The sequence below is a fragment of the Chrysochloris asiatica genome, unplaced genomic scaffold (genome assembly GCF_000296735.1).
Source record: "Chrysochloris asiatica unplaced genomic scaffold, ChrAsi1.0 scaffold00194, whole genome shotgun sequence".
NCBI lineage: Eukaryota > Metazoa > Chordata > Mammalia > Afrosoricida > Chrysochloridae > Chrysochloris > Chrysochloris asiatica.
In genome coordinates, this window is record NW_006408712.1 from 5,030,427 (window position 1) to 5,049,060 (window position 18,634).

At 38.7% G+C, this 18,634-nt stretch overlaps 1 protein-coding gene across 2 annotated transcripts in view; it reads right to left on the minus strand.

Annotated features, from left to right (window-relative positions):
* Positions 1-17,020: 17,020 nt before the first annotated feature.
* Positions 17,021-18,634, minus strand: part of FERMT2 (fermitin family member 2) — a 108,443-nt gene continuing 106,829 nt past the window's right edge. For both annotated transcript variants that reach the window (XM_006872361.1, XM_006872360.1), the window contains one exon: positions 17,021-18,303. In XM_006872361.1, the coding sequence (XP_006872423.1) occupies positions 18,130-18,303 (174 nt within the window). In that variant the 3' untranslated portion in view covers positions 17,021-18,129. The remainder of the gene's footprint in view (positions 18,304-18,634) is intronic.

The following is an 18,634-nucleotide window of genomic DNA, read 5'->3' on the forward strand; positions in this document are numbered from 1 at the left end:
GGCCAGATAGTTATCTTCCAAATTTCTTGGTATAGATGAGTGAGTACCTCCAGTGCTGCCTCACTTTTTTGAAAGATTTCAATTTTTATTCCATAAATTCCTGGTGACTTATGCTTTGCCAATTCCTTCAATGCTCTTCTTCCTTCAGTATCATTAGCTTTTGATCATATGCTCTTTCTTGATATGGTTGAACATCAACGATTTCCTTTTGGTACAGTGACTCTGTGTATTCCTTCCATCTTCTTTTGATGCTTTCTGCATCATTCAATAAATTTCCCAGAGAATCCTTAAGTAACAAAAGTTGAGGTTTGAATTTTTTCTTCAGTTCCTTCAGCTTGAGAAATGCTAACCCTTTTGGTTATCTAACTCTAGATGTTTGCACATTTCTTTGTAATAATTGATTTTTCTTCTTGAGCTGACCTTTGAAATTTTCTGTTCAGCTCTTGTACCTCCTCATTTCTTCCATTTGCTTTAGTGTCACTATGCTGGAGAGCAAGTTTCAGTGTCTCTTCTGACATCCATTTTGATCTTTTCTTTCTTTCTTGTCTTCTTAATGACTTTTTGCTTTCTTCATGTATGATCTTCTTGATGTTATCCCCCAAACTCTTCTGGTCATATTTTGCCTCTCATGGACTTGTTTTCATTTTCCCCAGCTTCAGTTTGAATTTGCATATGAGCAATTGATGGTCTGTTCTGCAATCTGCCCCTGGCCTTGTTTTGACTGATGATATGGAGCTTTTCTATTGTGTCTTTCCATGATTTAGTCTATTTGATTTCTGTGTCTTCTATCTGGTGAGGTCCATGTATATAATCATCTCTTATGCTGTCTAAAGAAGGTATTCGAAATGAACAAATCATTGATTTTGCAGAATTTCATCATGCGATCTCCAGCATCATTTCTATCACCAATGCCATGTTTTCCAACTACTGATCCTTCCTCTTTGCTCCCAGCCTTTGAGTTCTTGTCCCCAGTAATGAGCAATACATCTTGATTTCATGATTGATCAATTTCATAATGAAGAAGTTGGTAGAATTCTTCTATTTCATCCTCACTGTCTCTAGTGGTTGGTGTGTAAATTTGAATAATAGTGGTATTAACTGGGCTTCCCTGTAGGCGCATGGATATTATCCTATCACAGACAGTGTTGTACCTCATGACTGATCTGGATATGTTCTTTTTGACAATGAATGCAACACCATTCCTCTTCAATTTGTCATTCCTGACATAGTAAACCATGTGGCTGTCAGATTTTAAATGGCCAATACCAATCCATTTCAGCTCACCAATGCCTAGGATATTGATGTTTATGTGTTCCATTTCATTTTTCACAATTTCCAATTTTCCTAGAGGCATACTTGGTACATGTTCCGACTATTAATGGACGTTTACTGCTGTTTCTCTTCATTTTGAGTTGTGCTCCATCAGTAAATGAAGGTCCCACGGGCTTTATTCCATTCGTGTCATCATGGTCAAGTCTACTTTGAGGAGGCAGCTCTTCCCCAGTCACATTTTGAGTGCCTTCCATCCTGAGGGACTCATTTTCCGGGACTATATCTGGCAGTGTTTATCTGCTATGCGAAAGATTTTCAATCACTAAATATTCTGAAGTAGTTCGTCACTGCTTCTTCCTAGTTGTCATCATCTGGAAGCTCATCTGAAACCTGTCTACTGTGGGTGACCTTACTGGTATTTAAAATATTCCTGCCATAGCTTCCAGAATCACAGTAACTCATAAGCCACCACAGTATGACAAGCTGACAGATGAGTGGTGGGATGAAGCTGGTAGAATGCTTCAATTTTGTCATCACCGGTTCTAGTGGTTGCTGTGTAGCTTTGATTAATAGTGGTACTGTCTGTTCTTCCTTGTAGGTTTATAGAAATTATCCTATCAAAGACAGCATTGTACTTAAAGATCTTGAAATGCTGTTTTTGACAATAATCATTTTGACAATCCTGGCATAATAAACCATGTGATTGTCCATATCAAAGTGGCCAATACTAGGCCATTTCTGTTCACGAATGCTTGGGATATGGATCCTTATGCATTCCTTTTCATTTTTGACAACTTTCTTTTCCTAGATTCATGAATGTTTGAAGCTGATGCTTCTTATATTGAATTATGCCTGTCAACAAATGAAGGTCCTGAAAGTTTTGCTCCATTTACGTCATTATAGTCAACTCTACTTTGAAGAGGTCACTTTACCCAGTTTTCATTCTAAGTGCCATCCATCCTGAAGGACTCCTTTTCAGACACTTAATGTGATGCTGCAGGGTAAGCACTAAACTGTAACCACAAGGTTGGGAGAGCAAACCCACGAGTCACTCCATGAGTCAGAACTGACTTGACACCACTTAACAACAGCATATCAGACAATGTTGTGTGGCTATTCATAAGGTTTTTAGTGGCTAATAATTCAGAAGTGGTTTGCTTCTAGAGGCTGTCTTAATTTGGAAGCTTCTCTGAAATCTGTCCATCATAAATGACCCTGCTGGTGTTTTTAATACCAGTGGCATAGTTTTCAGAATCTCAGCAGTGCATTAACCACTGCAGTAGGACAAAGTGACAGATGGGTGGTGACAGTGTTGTTATTTTTAGTGTAAGGAAAGTGTGATATAATCTTCTAAAAAGCTACCTTTGAGCACAACACGAAATCATAATAAAGACTAGGCTTTTCTGGTTCAATAGAAGCTGGTAAAATTCTTGAGACTATTGCCTCTAGTCATTCGTCGGATCTGGAAATGAACTCATTCACCTGAGTTCAATTTTTAGCCTAACAATTGTTGTGAAGTGCTATTGAGTCAGTTCCAATCCATAGTGACCCTTTACAGGGTTTCTGAGGAGCGGCTGGTGAGCTTGAACCACCAGTCTTGCAGTTCAAACAGACTTTGCAGTCCAGCACATTAACCCACAGCGCCACACCAGCCAAATACTAGACAGGCATATAAGGGGAACAGTAACACTAGTGAGGTACACATAACTTAGAATCATCAGACAGTGATCAAAAGGGGCAGTGTCACTCAAGGACAACATTCAGAAGGGTTAGGCAAAGAGTAGAAACAAGAAGGAAGTAGGGGAAAGTGATGTTACATTGATTGTAGTCAGTGAGATGAAACAAAATATGTATGGATTTTTTAAATGCAAAAGTGATGATAATCCTCTGTAAACCTTAACCCAGTTGACAGTAAGACTTTTTTTTTTTTTTCTCTCTCTTTGAAAAACAACACGTTTCTGTTTAATTTGGCTATGATAGCCTTTGACATTGGGGAATGAACATAACGGCACCGGAGTGGGAAAGGTGGGCTCTGAAGACATTAGGAAGGGTCTTGCCTTTGCTTCCTACCCTTTCAGTTGACTCTAATGCTTCCACATTTAACTGGAGAATTCACACCCAAATTTTACAGCCTAAAACAATTACACAGACACTTCTGAAGGCTTTTTTTTACTGTTTGTTTGGTTTTTGAATCTGAACTTATTTGATCTTTTTCCAGCACCTGTTTCAGTGATGCTTTGCTTGGGTCGGCATTTAAATTGGCTCTATTTCTTGACTTCAAAACAGTAGGGAGAGAAAGCTGGAATTTTTTTTTTACCTAAAAATAGCAAAATAAATAATCCACAGCTGGCTAGTAAACCACGTCTCTAGCCATATTCAATCTCAGATCTGGAATATAGTTTCCTCTGAGTTTCTTTCATTAGCAACCTCCAGTTCCGCGCTTTCCCATTACTAAAGGACAATCCTTTCTTTATTGCTGGAACTTTTCTTTCTTTGCTTCATTTAAAAACTATGTACTAGGAACCATCTCTGTTCCTGCCCCTGTTAGGCACTACCATTCTAGTTCTAGGACTGGGGAACAGATATTTAGCTTAGCGGGGACCCATTACTGGGTTATCTGAGAATGCCTTTCCAAGATGTGGTCAGTGTGAGAAGGACTGCAAAGGGTATTTTCTTCTTCTTTTTTCCCACTACTTTATGTAGTGTTGAATATTGGTATCATCATTCTTGAGAGGAGTAAATGGAATTTGTCAAAGCACTGGTTTTAAGGACTTTATTTATGGTAACAGTCTTTCAAAATCCCTTCACAGAATTTCTCTGAACACCATGACATATTTTGTTTAAGTGAAACAGATTTAGGCACATCTGCTCTTGGTTGAAGGTCTGAGCATACCCCTTACTGTGACTTGAGGATGTTCCCACGGCTCAGCACTCTTTCTAGAGGTCTGGGATTTCTTTCCTTCCCTTTTGTCCTCCCCTGAGGATGTGTTCACATGCTCTTGTCTGTTTCTGGCCCATCTCCCTCCTCAACCCTGAAATGTAAGGAGCATCTTTTCAAACTGAAGTTGGCCTTCCCCAGACATCCTGTTTCTGGAAGCTCCACCATTTTATACTCTGGAACTTTTTTTGCTTTCCTATTTTTGTCTCTCCACGTTTGTTTTTTTTAAAATGTTGTTGATGATGTGAAATGACGTCAAGTTGATTGTAACTCATAGCAACCCTGTTCAGGGTTTCCAAGGAGTGTCTGATGGGTTTGAAATGCTTATATTGTGGTTCAAACCAACCTTGACTATCCAGTACTTTATTTAACAGAGTCACCAGGACTGTGATTAAAAAATTAAAAAGCAAGCATTTAAATGAAGGCTATATCTGATGTTTCCCATGTTGCATTTTGATTTCTGTGTTTCTTTAGGATGAATTCTAACGGTGGGTGTCCTTGACATTCAAATTTCCCCATGTGTACTTCTGAAATAGTTGGCTAAATGTCGCTTCATTGAATAACTCGAACATATACCACATTTCTTTGCATGGTTTCTCTATGTGAGTATTGTATTATTGTGTGTGTTTAATCCTTCTTTGAGGTTTCTCTAGATATTTATTGAGCGCCTCGTATTTCTTCGTGGCAGGACTTGCATTTTCTCACAGACCTGAAATCTTGCTTCCTCCCCTGCCTATTAGGATCCTCTCCATGTCCTTCAAGGCTCTGTGGGTGCTACTTGGTCAGGCAGTCCGCCTTGGCACGCTCGGAACGCATGAGTTCTTATCTCTATCACCCACTTGGCAGTTAGTCATAAACTGCCGTGTGACGTGTATCAAACTTCTCATGTGCTGTCTCTCAAGATTATGAGACTATTTTAATCAGTTATAATAGTATTCTCTGAATGCTCAAAATAATACCGACTGAGTGAAAACATACAGCGCTTACTGCCTCTCTACCTTCAGCTTCAGTAAGCTACTTTTGATCTTCAACACTCCAAGAGTCTATCCTGCTAGGAATAAGTAGCTTACTGTTCATGTGGTTGTTCCTTTCACCACATGATCGATCCTGCAGCTCTACTTGCCTGAGGAATGCATCTGAATTACTAGATCTCTTGGAACATAATGATCGTACTGGCCTCCAGTGATTTGTGGCCTCTTAAAGGAGCTCTGGTAGCGTAGTGGTTACGAATCGGCTGCGAACCTTAAGGTCAGCGGTTCGAAACTACCAGCCGCTCCGCGGGAGAAAGATGAGGCTTTCTACTCCCGTAAAGATTTACACCCTCGGAAACCCTGTACAGGGTCGCTATGGGTTGGAACCGACTCGACGACACTTAACAACAACAACAACAAGAGACAGAACTCAACTAATTAGGCACCAACCAATTACTTACTATACTCTCCTCTCCACCCTACATTTTTTTTTTTTTTTTTTTGTAAATAACAGAACATGCCATTTGGCCTTTTTATTACTCAAAACAAACTTCATTATTTTGTATTTAGCTTTCTGACTCTGTGCTTGTGACTTCGACACTTTTGCAACGATATTCTGTTACTCAACAAGGAAAGCACACTCGAGCCTGTCACGACACATTTAGCACACATGGACCCACCAGAGAGGCCCTGCTGACATGTTTTTTTTTTTTTGTCTTGGACATCATGAGAACTGAGTTCTTGCAACACAGACTCCTTGAAGTTGGCCTGGGCACACACTGCATGTCGATTATGGTGCTTTTTCAACCTTCTAGGTATAAAGGTAAACAATCCTATTACCAGTGTTTCAGGACCACCTAGTTTCATTAGAGGCTGTACTGTAGTATAGCCTGTGATGGTACGTCCAACGATGGACTGTTTTGAATGCCTTTACACAGCGTCCTGGAAGAGCCTCTCCTCTACTACTTAGTGTTGTTGTTATTTTTAATAGTTGCCTAACAGATTGCAAAAGTCCATTCCATAGGCTTTTTATGGAACACAGCTTCTCAGAGTACAAGCTCAGTTTCTCAGAAAATAAGTCAAGAATGAGGTTCACAGTAAGATCTTACAAGTTTAAAGTACCTTTTTATTTAGAAATCCACATAATTTGAATTTAATACACTTAATTTAGTTCTTGGGACTAAAAGAAACATTGTCAATTTGTACTGTTAGGAAGGAGAAACACTGTTGATTTGTACTGTTGGGGAAATTCATACTGTTGGTAAAAGCCAAACAATCACACACACAAAAAAACCCCCCAACATTCTTGAAGTTCTACATTCCACAGATTTGTCGTTACCAGTGAAGATTAAAGAAAACATCTGTCCAGTTGCCTCTTTACAGATCCTTGTAGAAGGAATTCAGAGTATGTGAAAGGAGACCAGGTCACAGTGTATGCCTCCAACTATGGTACAGCAAGGACTAGATGGGACCTTGAAGCAAAGAAATTTGGTCCTGCTTCCTGCTAGGAACATTAAGTGCTGCAGAGTTGGTCCCGACTCATAGTGACCCTGTATAGGTTTTCCGAGGAGTAGGTGGTGGGTTTGAATCACCAACCCTGAAGTTCAAATCCACGTGTTGTCAAGTGCTTATGCTACAGCCCCACACTAGGAGTCCATCCTGCTAGGAATAAGTAGCTTATTGTTCATGTGGTTGTTTTCAACATCTACTAGAAGAGGAAATGGAGTTTTAAAATTTCTGCTACACAAAAAGTACTTGTTGTTAAGTACCATCGAGTCGGTTCCGACTCATAGTGAACTGTTTCTGAGGAGTGGCTAGTGGGTTTGAACCACTGACCTTGTGGTTAGCAGTCCAGTGCCTAGCATACAGCACCACACCGGGACTCCACAGAAATGAGAAAGACAATGAGAATCGTGACATACTTGCTTGTGTTAGGTATCACTGAGCTGATTCCAACAAATAGCGTCCCTATATATAATAGACCCAAGCCATGGTGTTCTCAGTAATCTCATATGCATGCGAAAGCTGGACAGTGAATAAGGAAGACCGGAGAAGAATTGATGCCTTTGAGTTATGGTGTTGGAGGAGAATATTGAAAGTTCAAAAAGAACCAATAGATCCGTTTTGGAAAGAAGTACAGCCAGAGTGCTCCTTAGAGGCCAAGATGATCAAACTTTGTCTCTCATATTTTGGACATATTGTCAGGAGGGACCAGTCGCCGGAGAAGGATAGCATGTTTGGTAAGGTGGAAGATCAGAGAAAAAAAGGAGGAAGACCCCCCAACAAGAAGGTTTGGCCAAGTGGCAGCATCAATGGACTCAAGCATGGTAACAGTAGTGAGGTTGGCCCAGGATCGGACAGTGTTTCATTCTACTGTGCATAAGGTCACTATGGGTTGGTACCGACTCGATGGCACCTAACAACAACAACAATACAATAGAAAGAACCACTGACGAGTCCTATTCCAGCCTCACAATTGTTATATTTGAGCCTATCCTAGCTGCTACTGTACCAATCCATCTCATTGCAGTCTTCCTCTTTTCACCGATCCTCTGCTATTACCAAGCATAATGTCCTTTTCCAGGGATTGCTCACTACCCATAACAGATCCAAAGAAATGTCACCATCCTTGTATTCTCATTGCACTTCTTTCCAAGACAGATTTGTTCATTCTTTTGGCAGTTCATGATACATATATTCAATATTAACTTATGTATGTATGTATGTTAAGTGCCGTCGAGTCGGTTCCGACCCATAGCGACCCTGTACAGGGTTTCCGAGGGTGTAAATCCTTATGGGAGTAGAAAGCCTCATCTTTCTCCCGCGGAGCGGCTGGTAGTTTCGAACCGCTGACCTTTAGGTTCACAGCAACACCATAATTCAAATTCATCAATGCTTCTGTCTTTATTATTCATGGTCCAACTTCCAGATGCTTATGAGGTATTTGAAAATACCAGCGCTTGGGATAGTTGCACCTTAGTCCTCAATGTAACATCCTTTTGACCTCATAACAGATCCAGAGAAATCTCACCATCCTTGCATTCTGGGTGTACTTTTGCAGCAATTTTCCCAATGCAATGCTTACTTTAAATTCTTGGCTGCTGCTTCAATAAGCATTGATTATAGATCCAAATAAAATGAAATGCTTGACAACTTTAATCTTTTATCCATTTATTATGATTGTTAGTTCACTTGTGAAGACTTTGTTTTCTTTACATTTAGGAGTAATCCATACAGAAAGCTACAGTCTTCAATCTTTATCAGCAAGTGCTTCAAGTCTGCAAACTTGTGTTATCTATATATTACAGGTTGTTAATGAGCTTTCCTCTGATCCTGATTCTACATTCTTCTACATAAAATCTAGCTTCTATGATTACTTGCTCATCATACAGATTGAATAAATATAGTGAAAGGATACAACTTGTTCCTGATTGTAAATCATTTAGTATCTCTTTGTTTAAACCAACTGTCTCTTGATCTATGTACACATTCTAAATGAGCAGAATTCTGGAATTTCCATTGTTTTGCAATGTTAACTATAGTTTGTTATGACCCACACAGTAAAATATTCAATAAACACACACACAAAAATATTTTTCTTTGCTTTTAGCCAAGATCCATCCACAATGATATTCCTTGTTTCATTCCCTTTTTGGAAACTGACTTTAATTCCTGGTAGTTTTCTGTCAATGTACTGCTGGAACTGTTCTGGAATTACCTTTAGCAAAATTTTACTGTGTGTGACATTCATCAGTGATACTGGTACATAATTTACACCTTCTGTTGGGTTACCTTTCTTTGGGATAAGAACAAAAATGGGTCTCTTTCAGTGAGTTGGCCAGGTAGATGTCTTCCAAATTTCTTGACATAGGCAAGTGAGGGCCTCCAGTGCTGCATCAATTTGTGAAACATTTTAACTGGTATTCTGTCAATTCCTGGAGCCTTGTTTTGTTGCCAATGCCTTCAGTGTTTTTTACATTTCCTTTAATAGCATCCGTTCTTGATCATATGCTACCTATTCAAATGGTTGAACATTTAACCTTTTTTTGGGGGGGTGGCTAAAGAAACTATTTCTTCTATCTTCTTTTGATGCTTACTGCATAGTTCAGTATTTTGTCCATACAATCCGTCAATATTGAAAGACAAGGCTTGAATGAATTCTCTCAGGTTGACAAAGGGTAAGCTTGTTCTTCTCTGTTGGATTCCTAACCTCCAGCTTTTCCTACATTTCACTATAATGCTTTATTTTGTCTTCTCGAGCTGCCCTTTTCAGTTCTATTGCTTCTTTTCTTCCTTTTGTTTCTCAGCATTCAAGAGCAAGTTTCAGGGTCTCTCTGACATCCGTTTTGGTTTTTCTTGTCTTTTAAATGATCTTTTGGTCTCTGCATGTATGATAATGTCCTTGATGGCATCGCACAAGCACTCTGGTCGTCAGTCATTAGTGTTCAATGCATCAAATCCATTCTCAAAATAGTCTCTACATTCAGGTGGCGTAAACACAAGGTCTTATTTTGGCTATCGTGAATTTAATTTTTTTCGGCTTCAACCTGAACTTGTTTATGAACAATTGATGTGTTCCACAGTTGACCTATGCCCTTGTTTTGGCTCATCATAGTAAGCTTCTCTATCATCTCTTCTTACAGATAGAGTTGATATGATTCTTGTGTATTCCATTTGGTGAGGATAGCCATTTATGTTGAAAAGGTATTTGCAGTGAATAAGTTGTTGGTCTTGTAAAATTTTATCATTATGATCTAAAACCAAAGCCATGTTTTCCATCCACTAACTACTAATCCTTTGTTTCCAACTTTCACATTACAATCACCAATAATTATCATTGTATCTTGTGATGTTTGGTCAATTTCAGACTGAAGAATTCTTCAGTATCTTCATCATTGACTCTAGTGGTTAGTACGTACATTTGAATAATAGTCTCATCCTCTTCAATTTGTCACTTCCAGTATCATAGATTAAATTATTTCCCTGCAAATTATGTGTCAACTTCGTTCGGTCATTTTTCTCAGTGGTTTGGCAATTATGTAATGATGTAATGCAACAGTTACATGATGATTCCCCATGATAGGGTAAACCAATGAGAGGATTTAGGGTAAACTGTAACACTCGAATCCCATAGGATTAGATTAAGGAGCTCTGGTAGGGTAGTGGTTATGAATCAGGCTGCTAATCGCATGGTCAGCAGTTCGAAACTACCAGCTGTTCCATGGGAGAAAGATGAGGCTTTCTGCTCCTGTAAAGATTTACAGCGTTGGAAACCCTGCACAGGGTCGCTATGAGTTGAAACCGACTCCACGGCAAATCCCATCACAAGCCTGATCTGATAATGAAGGCTGTTCCCAGCAGTGCGGCATGCAACATTTTACATCTTACAGTTAAACGGAGAAAGAAATGAGCAGAGAAAGAGGGACCTACTCTCACCAAGAAAGATGAGCTGGAAGTACGTCCTCTGGACCTGAGGCCCAAGCACTGTGAAGCTGCTGTTTAAGTGCCTTAGAATCAGTTCTCAATCACAGTGACCGGTATAGAGTTTCCAAGGCTGTGTATCTTAGTGGGAGTACAAAGTCTCATCTTTCTCCCATGGAGCTGCTGGTGGGCTCTAACCACCAACCTTGTGGTTTGTAATCCAGTACTTACATTACAGAGTCACTTTGACCCCTAGACCCAGGGGAAAAATTGGTTCCAAACATGGAGATGTCCAAGGAAAACTGAGTCTACAGATGCTAAAAGGAGACAAAGACATTTCTCCACAACTGATACTCTAGAGACGGACTGTTAGCCCCCTAAACTGCGAGAATGAATTTGTTTAAGTCATCCCCTTGTGATATTTTGGTTAGATAACTAAGACATCCTGAATAGTGAACCATATGATTGTCCTACTCAAAATGGCCAATAACCAGTCCATTTCAACTCTACTGTATTGATCTTTATGCATTTCATTTTTGATGACTTTGAATTTTCCTAGATTTTTACTTCATACATTCCACATTTTTTTATTATTAATGGATATATGTAACTTTTTTTTCCTTCCCATTTTGAGTCGTCCCCTATCAACAAACGAAGGTCCTGAACGCTTTGCCTCATCTAAGTCACCAACAATGACTCTGTTTTGAAGAGTAACTCTTTTCATGTTATGAGTGCTATATCACACAATGTCCTGCTGTGATGGACAACATATTGAAGAAAAAACAATCAGGCTTCTTTTGAGAACACCTGATTGTTTTTTTCTTGACTATGTTGTCCATCACTTGTCCATTAGAGTTTGTCGTACTGTGATGGCTTATGTGTTGCTCTGATACTAGAAGGTACGAAGAAACAGGTGGGCCAATTCTGAAAAATGAGCCGCTGAAAATCTTAGGAGTAAGAGCAGAACATTGTGTGATAATAGCACTCAGAAATTTCCAGGAAGATGATTCTGTTCAGAACATAAAGTTTAGAAATAAAGCCAAGGCTGTGTTTCAAAGATGACCCTAATAAGAGTCTGCTTGCTATGTATTCTTTACTCAGTGGGGTTAGTTCTTCCCTGTTGAAGTAATTTTTGAAGAACTGCTTACCTTTTACCCATTTTTTGGGTACAGATCAACTAGTATAGTACAAATAATGGCAATTGTTGAAAAAATAATCTTATCTGTTTTGTTTAGATATTTCTTTTCTGAGTGGGTTTTACTGAACCCATGAGCTTCTAATTTTTGTTTTAGAATCTGTCATCAATCATGCCTGATTCTTTCTGTATGAACAATATACATTTTAAAAGGAAAACAAAACATTCTAGATATTTCCAAGATTGTTGTTCTGCAGTGATTTTTATCTGCCTTTTCTGTCCAGTTGGCTTCATGCTCACCAATTTATAAAGTACTTTGAAATCAAGAAAAATGTAAGGCAATTTCTGAAAAATCATTTTATAATTATAATTTCATAATTTTTCTTCTATAGAAGTTTGGATCCAAAGCACAGGTACACTTTAGATACTAACCTAGTCTGCAAGAGCTGTCAAATCAGTTTCTTAATTCAACTGTAATTTGGACAATTACTAAGATTTTTGCTGACATGGTCTAAATTGCTTGTGAGCAATTTAAGTCTGCAATTTGTATACTGACCAGAGCCTTGAGCTTAGTGTTGACTAACAGAACATAGAGATCTATTCTCCTTCTCGTGTCCACTTCCTCTTGCATGATAGCGGAGCAGCCTGTGAGCATGAAACAAAGCAAAGGCAGCTGAACCACTAGGGACTGGGTCTTTGACCCTAGGCTTATTAGCTCCATTCTGAAACCAGTGCAGCCAAACAGCTCATTAGTGATTCACTTGGCAGCAAACTAGACTCGCCTGCTGATCTAATCCAGATCTAGGAAATGCATGAATAGAGAGTGGCAGCTGTCAAAGGTAAAACTGGTGTATACCTCTTAGGAAATAGTGACTTTATAGTGGTGCTTTGTGTCACACTACGCTTAAGCTTCAGCAGCAACCAATCTTAACAAAACAACTAATACTCTACAGTACTGCTAAAAGCCTTCTAATCGGTTCCAACTCATAGCAACCCTATATATAGGTTTCTGAGGAGCGGCTGTTGGGTTTGAACTGCCGACCTTGTAGTTTGTAGTCTGCAGTCTAGTGCTTATCCACACCAGGACTATTCCACTAGAATAGAAGAGAAAATTTACTTTTAATGAGGGAGCCTCAAAGTTGGACAATTTTTGTTTTTTAAATTTCCATCTTTTAATTTCATTTTCTCACAAAAACTTTTTTAAAGTTTCCTAATATATATATATATATATATAAGATTTTTAAACTTTAATCATACTATGCATCGCCTACAACTTTAACATATGATAGGTATTAAGCTGTATTTTAGTTGGATTTCCTCCCCTTTTCTGAATACTATCGAAGTTGACTAGTTTTTCATAGGTTGATTGACTCTTCCAGGCCTTACCTATTAAGTGCTCATTTCAGCCTTTTGCCCATATACCTTTTGGGTTGATTAGTGAATAAAAAGATAAAAGTGTGTATGTGTTTATATTATGAATGTTAATCCTGACAATTTGTGTTGCAAATATTTTCTCTCAACTTGGTTTGCCATTTTACTCTTTATAGTTGGTTTGTATTTTTTTTGTCTGAAGACGTAAAACAATTTCTTACGCCTATGCCCAAGTGCTATAGTTTCACTTTTCACATTTAAAGTTTTTATGTATTTTGAGTTGATTTTTCCTACTGAATACATACAAATGATACCCATCACCATAAAGTCAATTCTGACTCATAGTAACACTATGTAGGGTTTGTGAGGCTATAAATCTTTAGGTGAGTAGAAAGGCTTCCGTTTCTCCAGTGGAGTTGACTGGTGGGTTTGAACTGCTGATCTTCTGATTAGCAGCCCAACTCTGAACCAATTCCACCCCCAGGGCTCCTTATATATGAGTTAGCCCCAAGTTTTGGTCAAAAGGATAACAGGAAAATAGGCAAAAGCACACCATCCACTTCCCATAGATGTGGATTGCTGGCTTTCAGGAATCAAGTTCCATACACACGCTTGCTTATTTCTGGGGTCTCAGTTTCCCATGAGGGAAAGACCTGGGGATCCATCCCCATCAAGATTTCAGCCTAGAAAATCCTGTGTGAGAAGTTCTGCTGTCACATGTAGTTATTAGTTGAAATTGACTTCAGTAATCAATGCCTACCCTCCACTCTGAATACAGATTGGTATGAACGCTTCCTCTCTGGTAAGGCTAGCCCCCCAGTTCCTACCCTATTGTCCTTTAAGTGTTTGGGCTATTCTTGGTCCTCTGCTCTCCAGAGCTAAAATAAATGCTGTTTTCTAAATGTCCCATCTAAGAGTAAAAAAAATAAAGATTCTTATCAGTAAACCTGAGAGGAAATGGTGATTACTGAATTTTACTTGGTCATAAAAAGAATTCACAGTATATAGATTCAAAATGAGAATTTATGTTCATAAAACAGGTTTTATCATGAAATTGCTACAAACTATATTAATGCAAATGTGATCTTAAGCCAGTTTAGTTGGTTGTGCTATTTTTATCACAAATTTAATTAACATTGAACTTGGCCCACTTCCCTGAGAAGTAATACAGATAATGCCTGACCAATGAGGCCACGAGACTGGAATTAGATCTCCTGAAATACTGGTCTAAAATTATTTTAAGTGCCTGTAATTTTTAGTAGTATGCAGGCCCATACACAAACATCACAAGGGAAACTCAAAGGGAATTTGTAATGTGCTGATAACTGTTTATTAAGGGAATAGAGAATTTTAATGTACACATAAAGCTTGGGAAACATGGTATTGTTTATTAAATAGAGCAGAGCAAACAAGAGGAATCAGCAGAGGGAAATAAGGTCACCAGATAAACCCTTTTTTTTTGGGTTACTGTTTCCTGTTCTCTGAGAACTCCATTCCCCTTCCTCAGGCCACAGATTTCCCATTTCCTGTGACTTGTCTCTATCACCTCCCCCATTCTTGAGCTGCCAAGAGTTAAGTTTGTTGAAGAGCACTGAATTCTTCAGTAAACAACTTCTTCCTGGACTTATCACTATCTAGCTGACTGGAACTTTTTCAAAGAACTTGAAACAAGTAGTATCCTATCATGTCTATTAGGTCTGCACCCATTAACAAGTCAACTCAACCTTGACTTTCTCTAGCAAAGATTTAAGTGCCAGGAAGTTGGTTCCGATTCATTGCGACTCGGTATAGATTTCCAAGGAGCGGTTGGTGGATTTGAACTGCCAACTTTGTGGTTAGCAGAAACTATACATCCTGGTGAGGCACTATAGGATCAGCAATGGATTGCAAACCATAAGGTTGGCAGTTCAAACCCACCAGCTGCTCCTTGGGAATCCTATACAGTGTGGCTATGAGTCAGAACCAACCTTATGGCACTAACAACATACATCTAACAAAAATGTTCTTGGGGGGGTAGCAAGATTTTTCAATTAGCATCTCTCTACAATTATACACAGTGGTACAAGGTTATAAATTTGGAAGAGACAGTACGTTTTAGTAGTGGTAGTATTTCATAAAGGAGGGACTGTTCCCATATTCTTGACTTAGCCAAGAGGTGAAGATGTGATCATGCTAGCTATAAACAACAGCATTAATTGTAGGGGTAGAAACAATTATGAAAGGCATTTCTTTTTATGCATTCTAGAGGCTCAGAAAAAGGTTTGCAGAGAAAAACTAGCATTTTACTGAGAAGGTACTATGTTCAATCTATAGGTACCTTGCTGGGCTCTTTAGACATTTAACCCTGTATATAATTTCCAAGTAAATTAAGGGTCAGGAACTTGGTTAAAGTCAGTTACCGTATCTAGTTGAGAAACGTGAACCTAAGTTGGTCATGGTAAGATAATTGTTAAATGTGGGTAAAGAAAACAATATACATTTAATAAAGGACATCGATCCACATCTATGGCTTAAGAGCAAGGATTAAGAAAGGCAAATGAATTTCCTTCTACAAAGTTCATGTGCTCTCTAGAGATCCCTGACTTTTTTTTAATGTTCTGTTGTGTGTAGTGTAGTGGTTACGATTCGGGCTGCGAACCGCAAGGTCAAGGTCAGCAGTTCTTAACTACCAGCTGTTCCACAGGAGAAAGATGAGGCTTTCTGCTCCTGTAAAGATTTATAGCCTGGGAAACCCTGTTCAGGGTCGCTAAGGGTCGGAACCAACTCGACGGCACTTAACAACAATTGTGAATTATGTGATAGTTTACATGGGAGAACATGAGCTTTACATTCATCCTACCATATATGGTTTCACTGCCATGGTTACAATCCCTTCCATGCATCATCAACCAACCAAAGGGTATACCCTGCAAGCCTGCCCCCCAGGTTGTCAGCACACAGCCCCTCTCTCTCTCCACATCATCGTTTCTACCTCCATTACTGAGTAACTACATCAGGGCTTCTAGCAGATCTCTCACCTGTTGATGTAAGAGAAACAAAGTTGGAAGGGACCTTGGTTAATGTCCTGCTCCCAGTGCCTTAGGTACAGAAGAAGTTGAGTCACATGGAGCAGAAACCAAAACCCAAGTCTTCTGAGGCTCAGTCCAGAGTTTTCACTGACCCATATTGTTTCTCTAGACAGGTTCCTATTAAAGAGCAAATGTTGTGTATGTAGAGAGCTGCAATGCTCAGTACCACCAGGGTTCCTCAGGATTCACGAAAGCCAGGTTTTGATGACTACCAGTTAGGGATGTGGATAACCACAGCTAGCCTCTGAGCACAGGACTGGAGACTTTAGCCATTGTTCTGTAACAAGGATGCATCAGAACTGTAATATAGCCAGTATTGTGCCATGGTTATATTAAACTTTAAATTACTGGGAAGGCAGGAGAAGCAGAGAAACTGGCAAAGAGCCCACTCATTATCATGTGTGTTTAGGCAGTGGGACTAGAAAGGACTTGGGAATGCCATTTGTGTAAATGAAATATGTTTTAGGGTTTTTAGCAAGTGACTGTTCTTGTTGGCAACCTGTACTTGAGATGAGAAAAGGAAATACATTTGTATTTTAAATTCTGACTTGCGGAAGTATACAATCGAGTAAAGATCTGGCCCTATGATACAAAGCAATTCATGGAAAAGGTGATCCAAGCTTCCAGGGAAAGACAGGTGGATTTGGGTAATGGTAGGGCAGTGACAGAGGAGAACACCAGTCTGTATGAGGGAAACATCAACAGGACTTGGCCTGAATCCATTCAAAGGGTAAAGGAGAAAGTCCAGAACTGAGATTAGGCAAAGCATTTTTCACAGGTAGAAGTTATTTTCTTCAAAGTTAATGCTATGTAAACAGTAAAAACAAGTTAAAAACGAAACAAGTATTAAATAAAAGGTTTTGCTTTTATTTAAAATAAAATGCATTTATACAGTCTTTAAACCATGGATTACTGGACAATACTGGTAACTCACCCCCCTCTCTGGAACCCTTTGGGGCTACGTGAGTTAGGAATTTACCGACTAGCACCAATGCAGATTGTAACAGCGCAATAGACTAGAACATGGCCAGTCCAGGCATAAAAGTTAAGGACACGTGGCAAATTACGACTATAGTGAAGTCCTTCTTAATTGAGCAGATACTAAAATTGCATATAATTAACTGCTATCAAATTGATATTTATATCTTTTAAAAGCATTTAATTAATGCAAAGTTGCTATTATATTTGCTAGTTGTGATTTTTTTAAAAAACTGTACAATTTTATAAAAATTTGTGTTTTTACATTAGTTACACAAAATGCATACTTCATAGATATCTTTACTTCATATTATACTGACTGCAAAAGTTGCATATTTTAGGCAGAGTGATTATGCTGGTGAATACTAAAAGTGTTGTAATACAATATGGTGGGAAATAAAAACACAAGACAATATACATACTTACTGAAGGACAACAACAAATCAAGCATAATGGACTAAGCATTTTCCTTCAAGGTCAAACAATGACATTATTAAATATCAGGCACCTTTTGCAGGCCTAATTTATATAGGGGGCAGGGAAGTGGGAATCAAATGGATAGCAGACATAGGATATTTAAAAACACAAGATCAATTCAACATACATTAAAACACATGCATTAAACATGATAGACTTCATATAGTTAAGCCCTGGATAGCTTAAAAGTAGATGGCTTGAGTTTCTTATGGTTTGGCTTAAATTAGCGTAAATTAGTGACAATTTGTTTCCGACTTGTCTACAACTTGCGTTTTTAATTCACGGCCCTAAGGAACGTGTGCCACATTCATCAGTCCAGATGTTGTAACAGGACAGCAGATTAATAGTCGTGCTGGTTAGTGCACATATTAACTGGTTTGGAAAGGCGTAAAGTTTTCATGATAAAATGATAAATTTCAAGCTTACTTTATTAAGCAGCATGTAACAACAGCTTTAAAAGTTAAATATGGGCATGGAGTTTCATTATGCACTACCTATTCACACCCAACCACTGGTAAGTTTGTAGAACATCTCTTCATCTAAACTTTCATTCTGGTCTTTCGCACGTGTTGAGAGAAATATGTAGCCACCAATGAATTCATGAACCACTTTGCAATCCACTTCAGTACAAATGAAAGACAACCGTACTTCATCTGCAAACTCTACGGTGACCTGGAACAAAGACAAAAAACAACTATCAGGCTATGTCCAAGCAAAGCTACTGTGTAGTTTTAGGTCTAGCCTATCATGAAATGTTTAATACCCAAATGATTACTCTATTTTTAAATTCTAAAACTAGAAATGCTTTCAAGTCCAAAAGATAGAAAGTGTATTAACACTCCCCCACCCCTCATCTCTAAGGGATTTAGGTCATTAAGTTTTCAAGTGGTCTCTTGTGATTCAATTAAATGAGAATGTCTCCTAGTCTGGGAGAAAACCTACTTCCTGTGTTTAATGTTTCAGATATTTAACCTTTAGATTGTTACGTTTGGATATTCCAGAA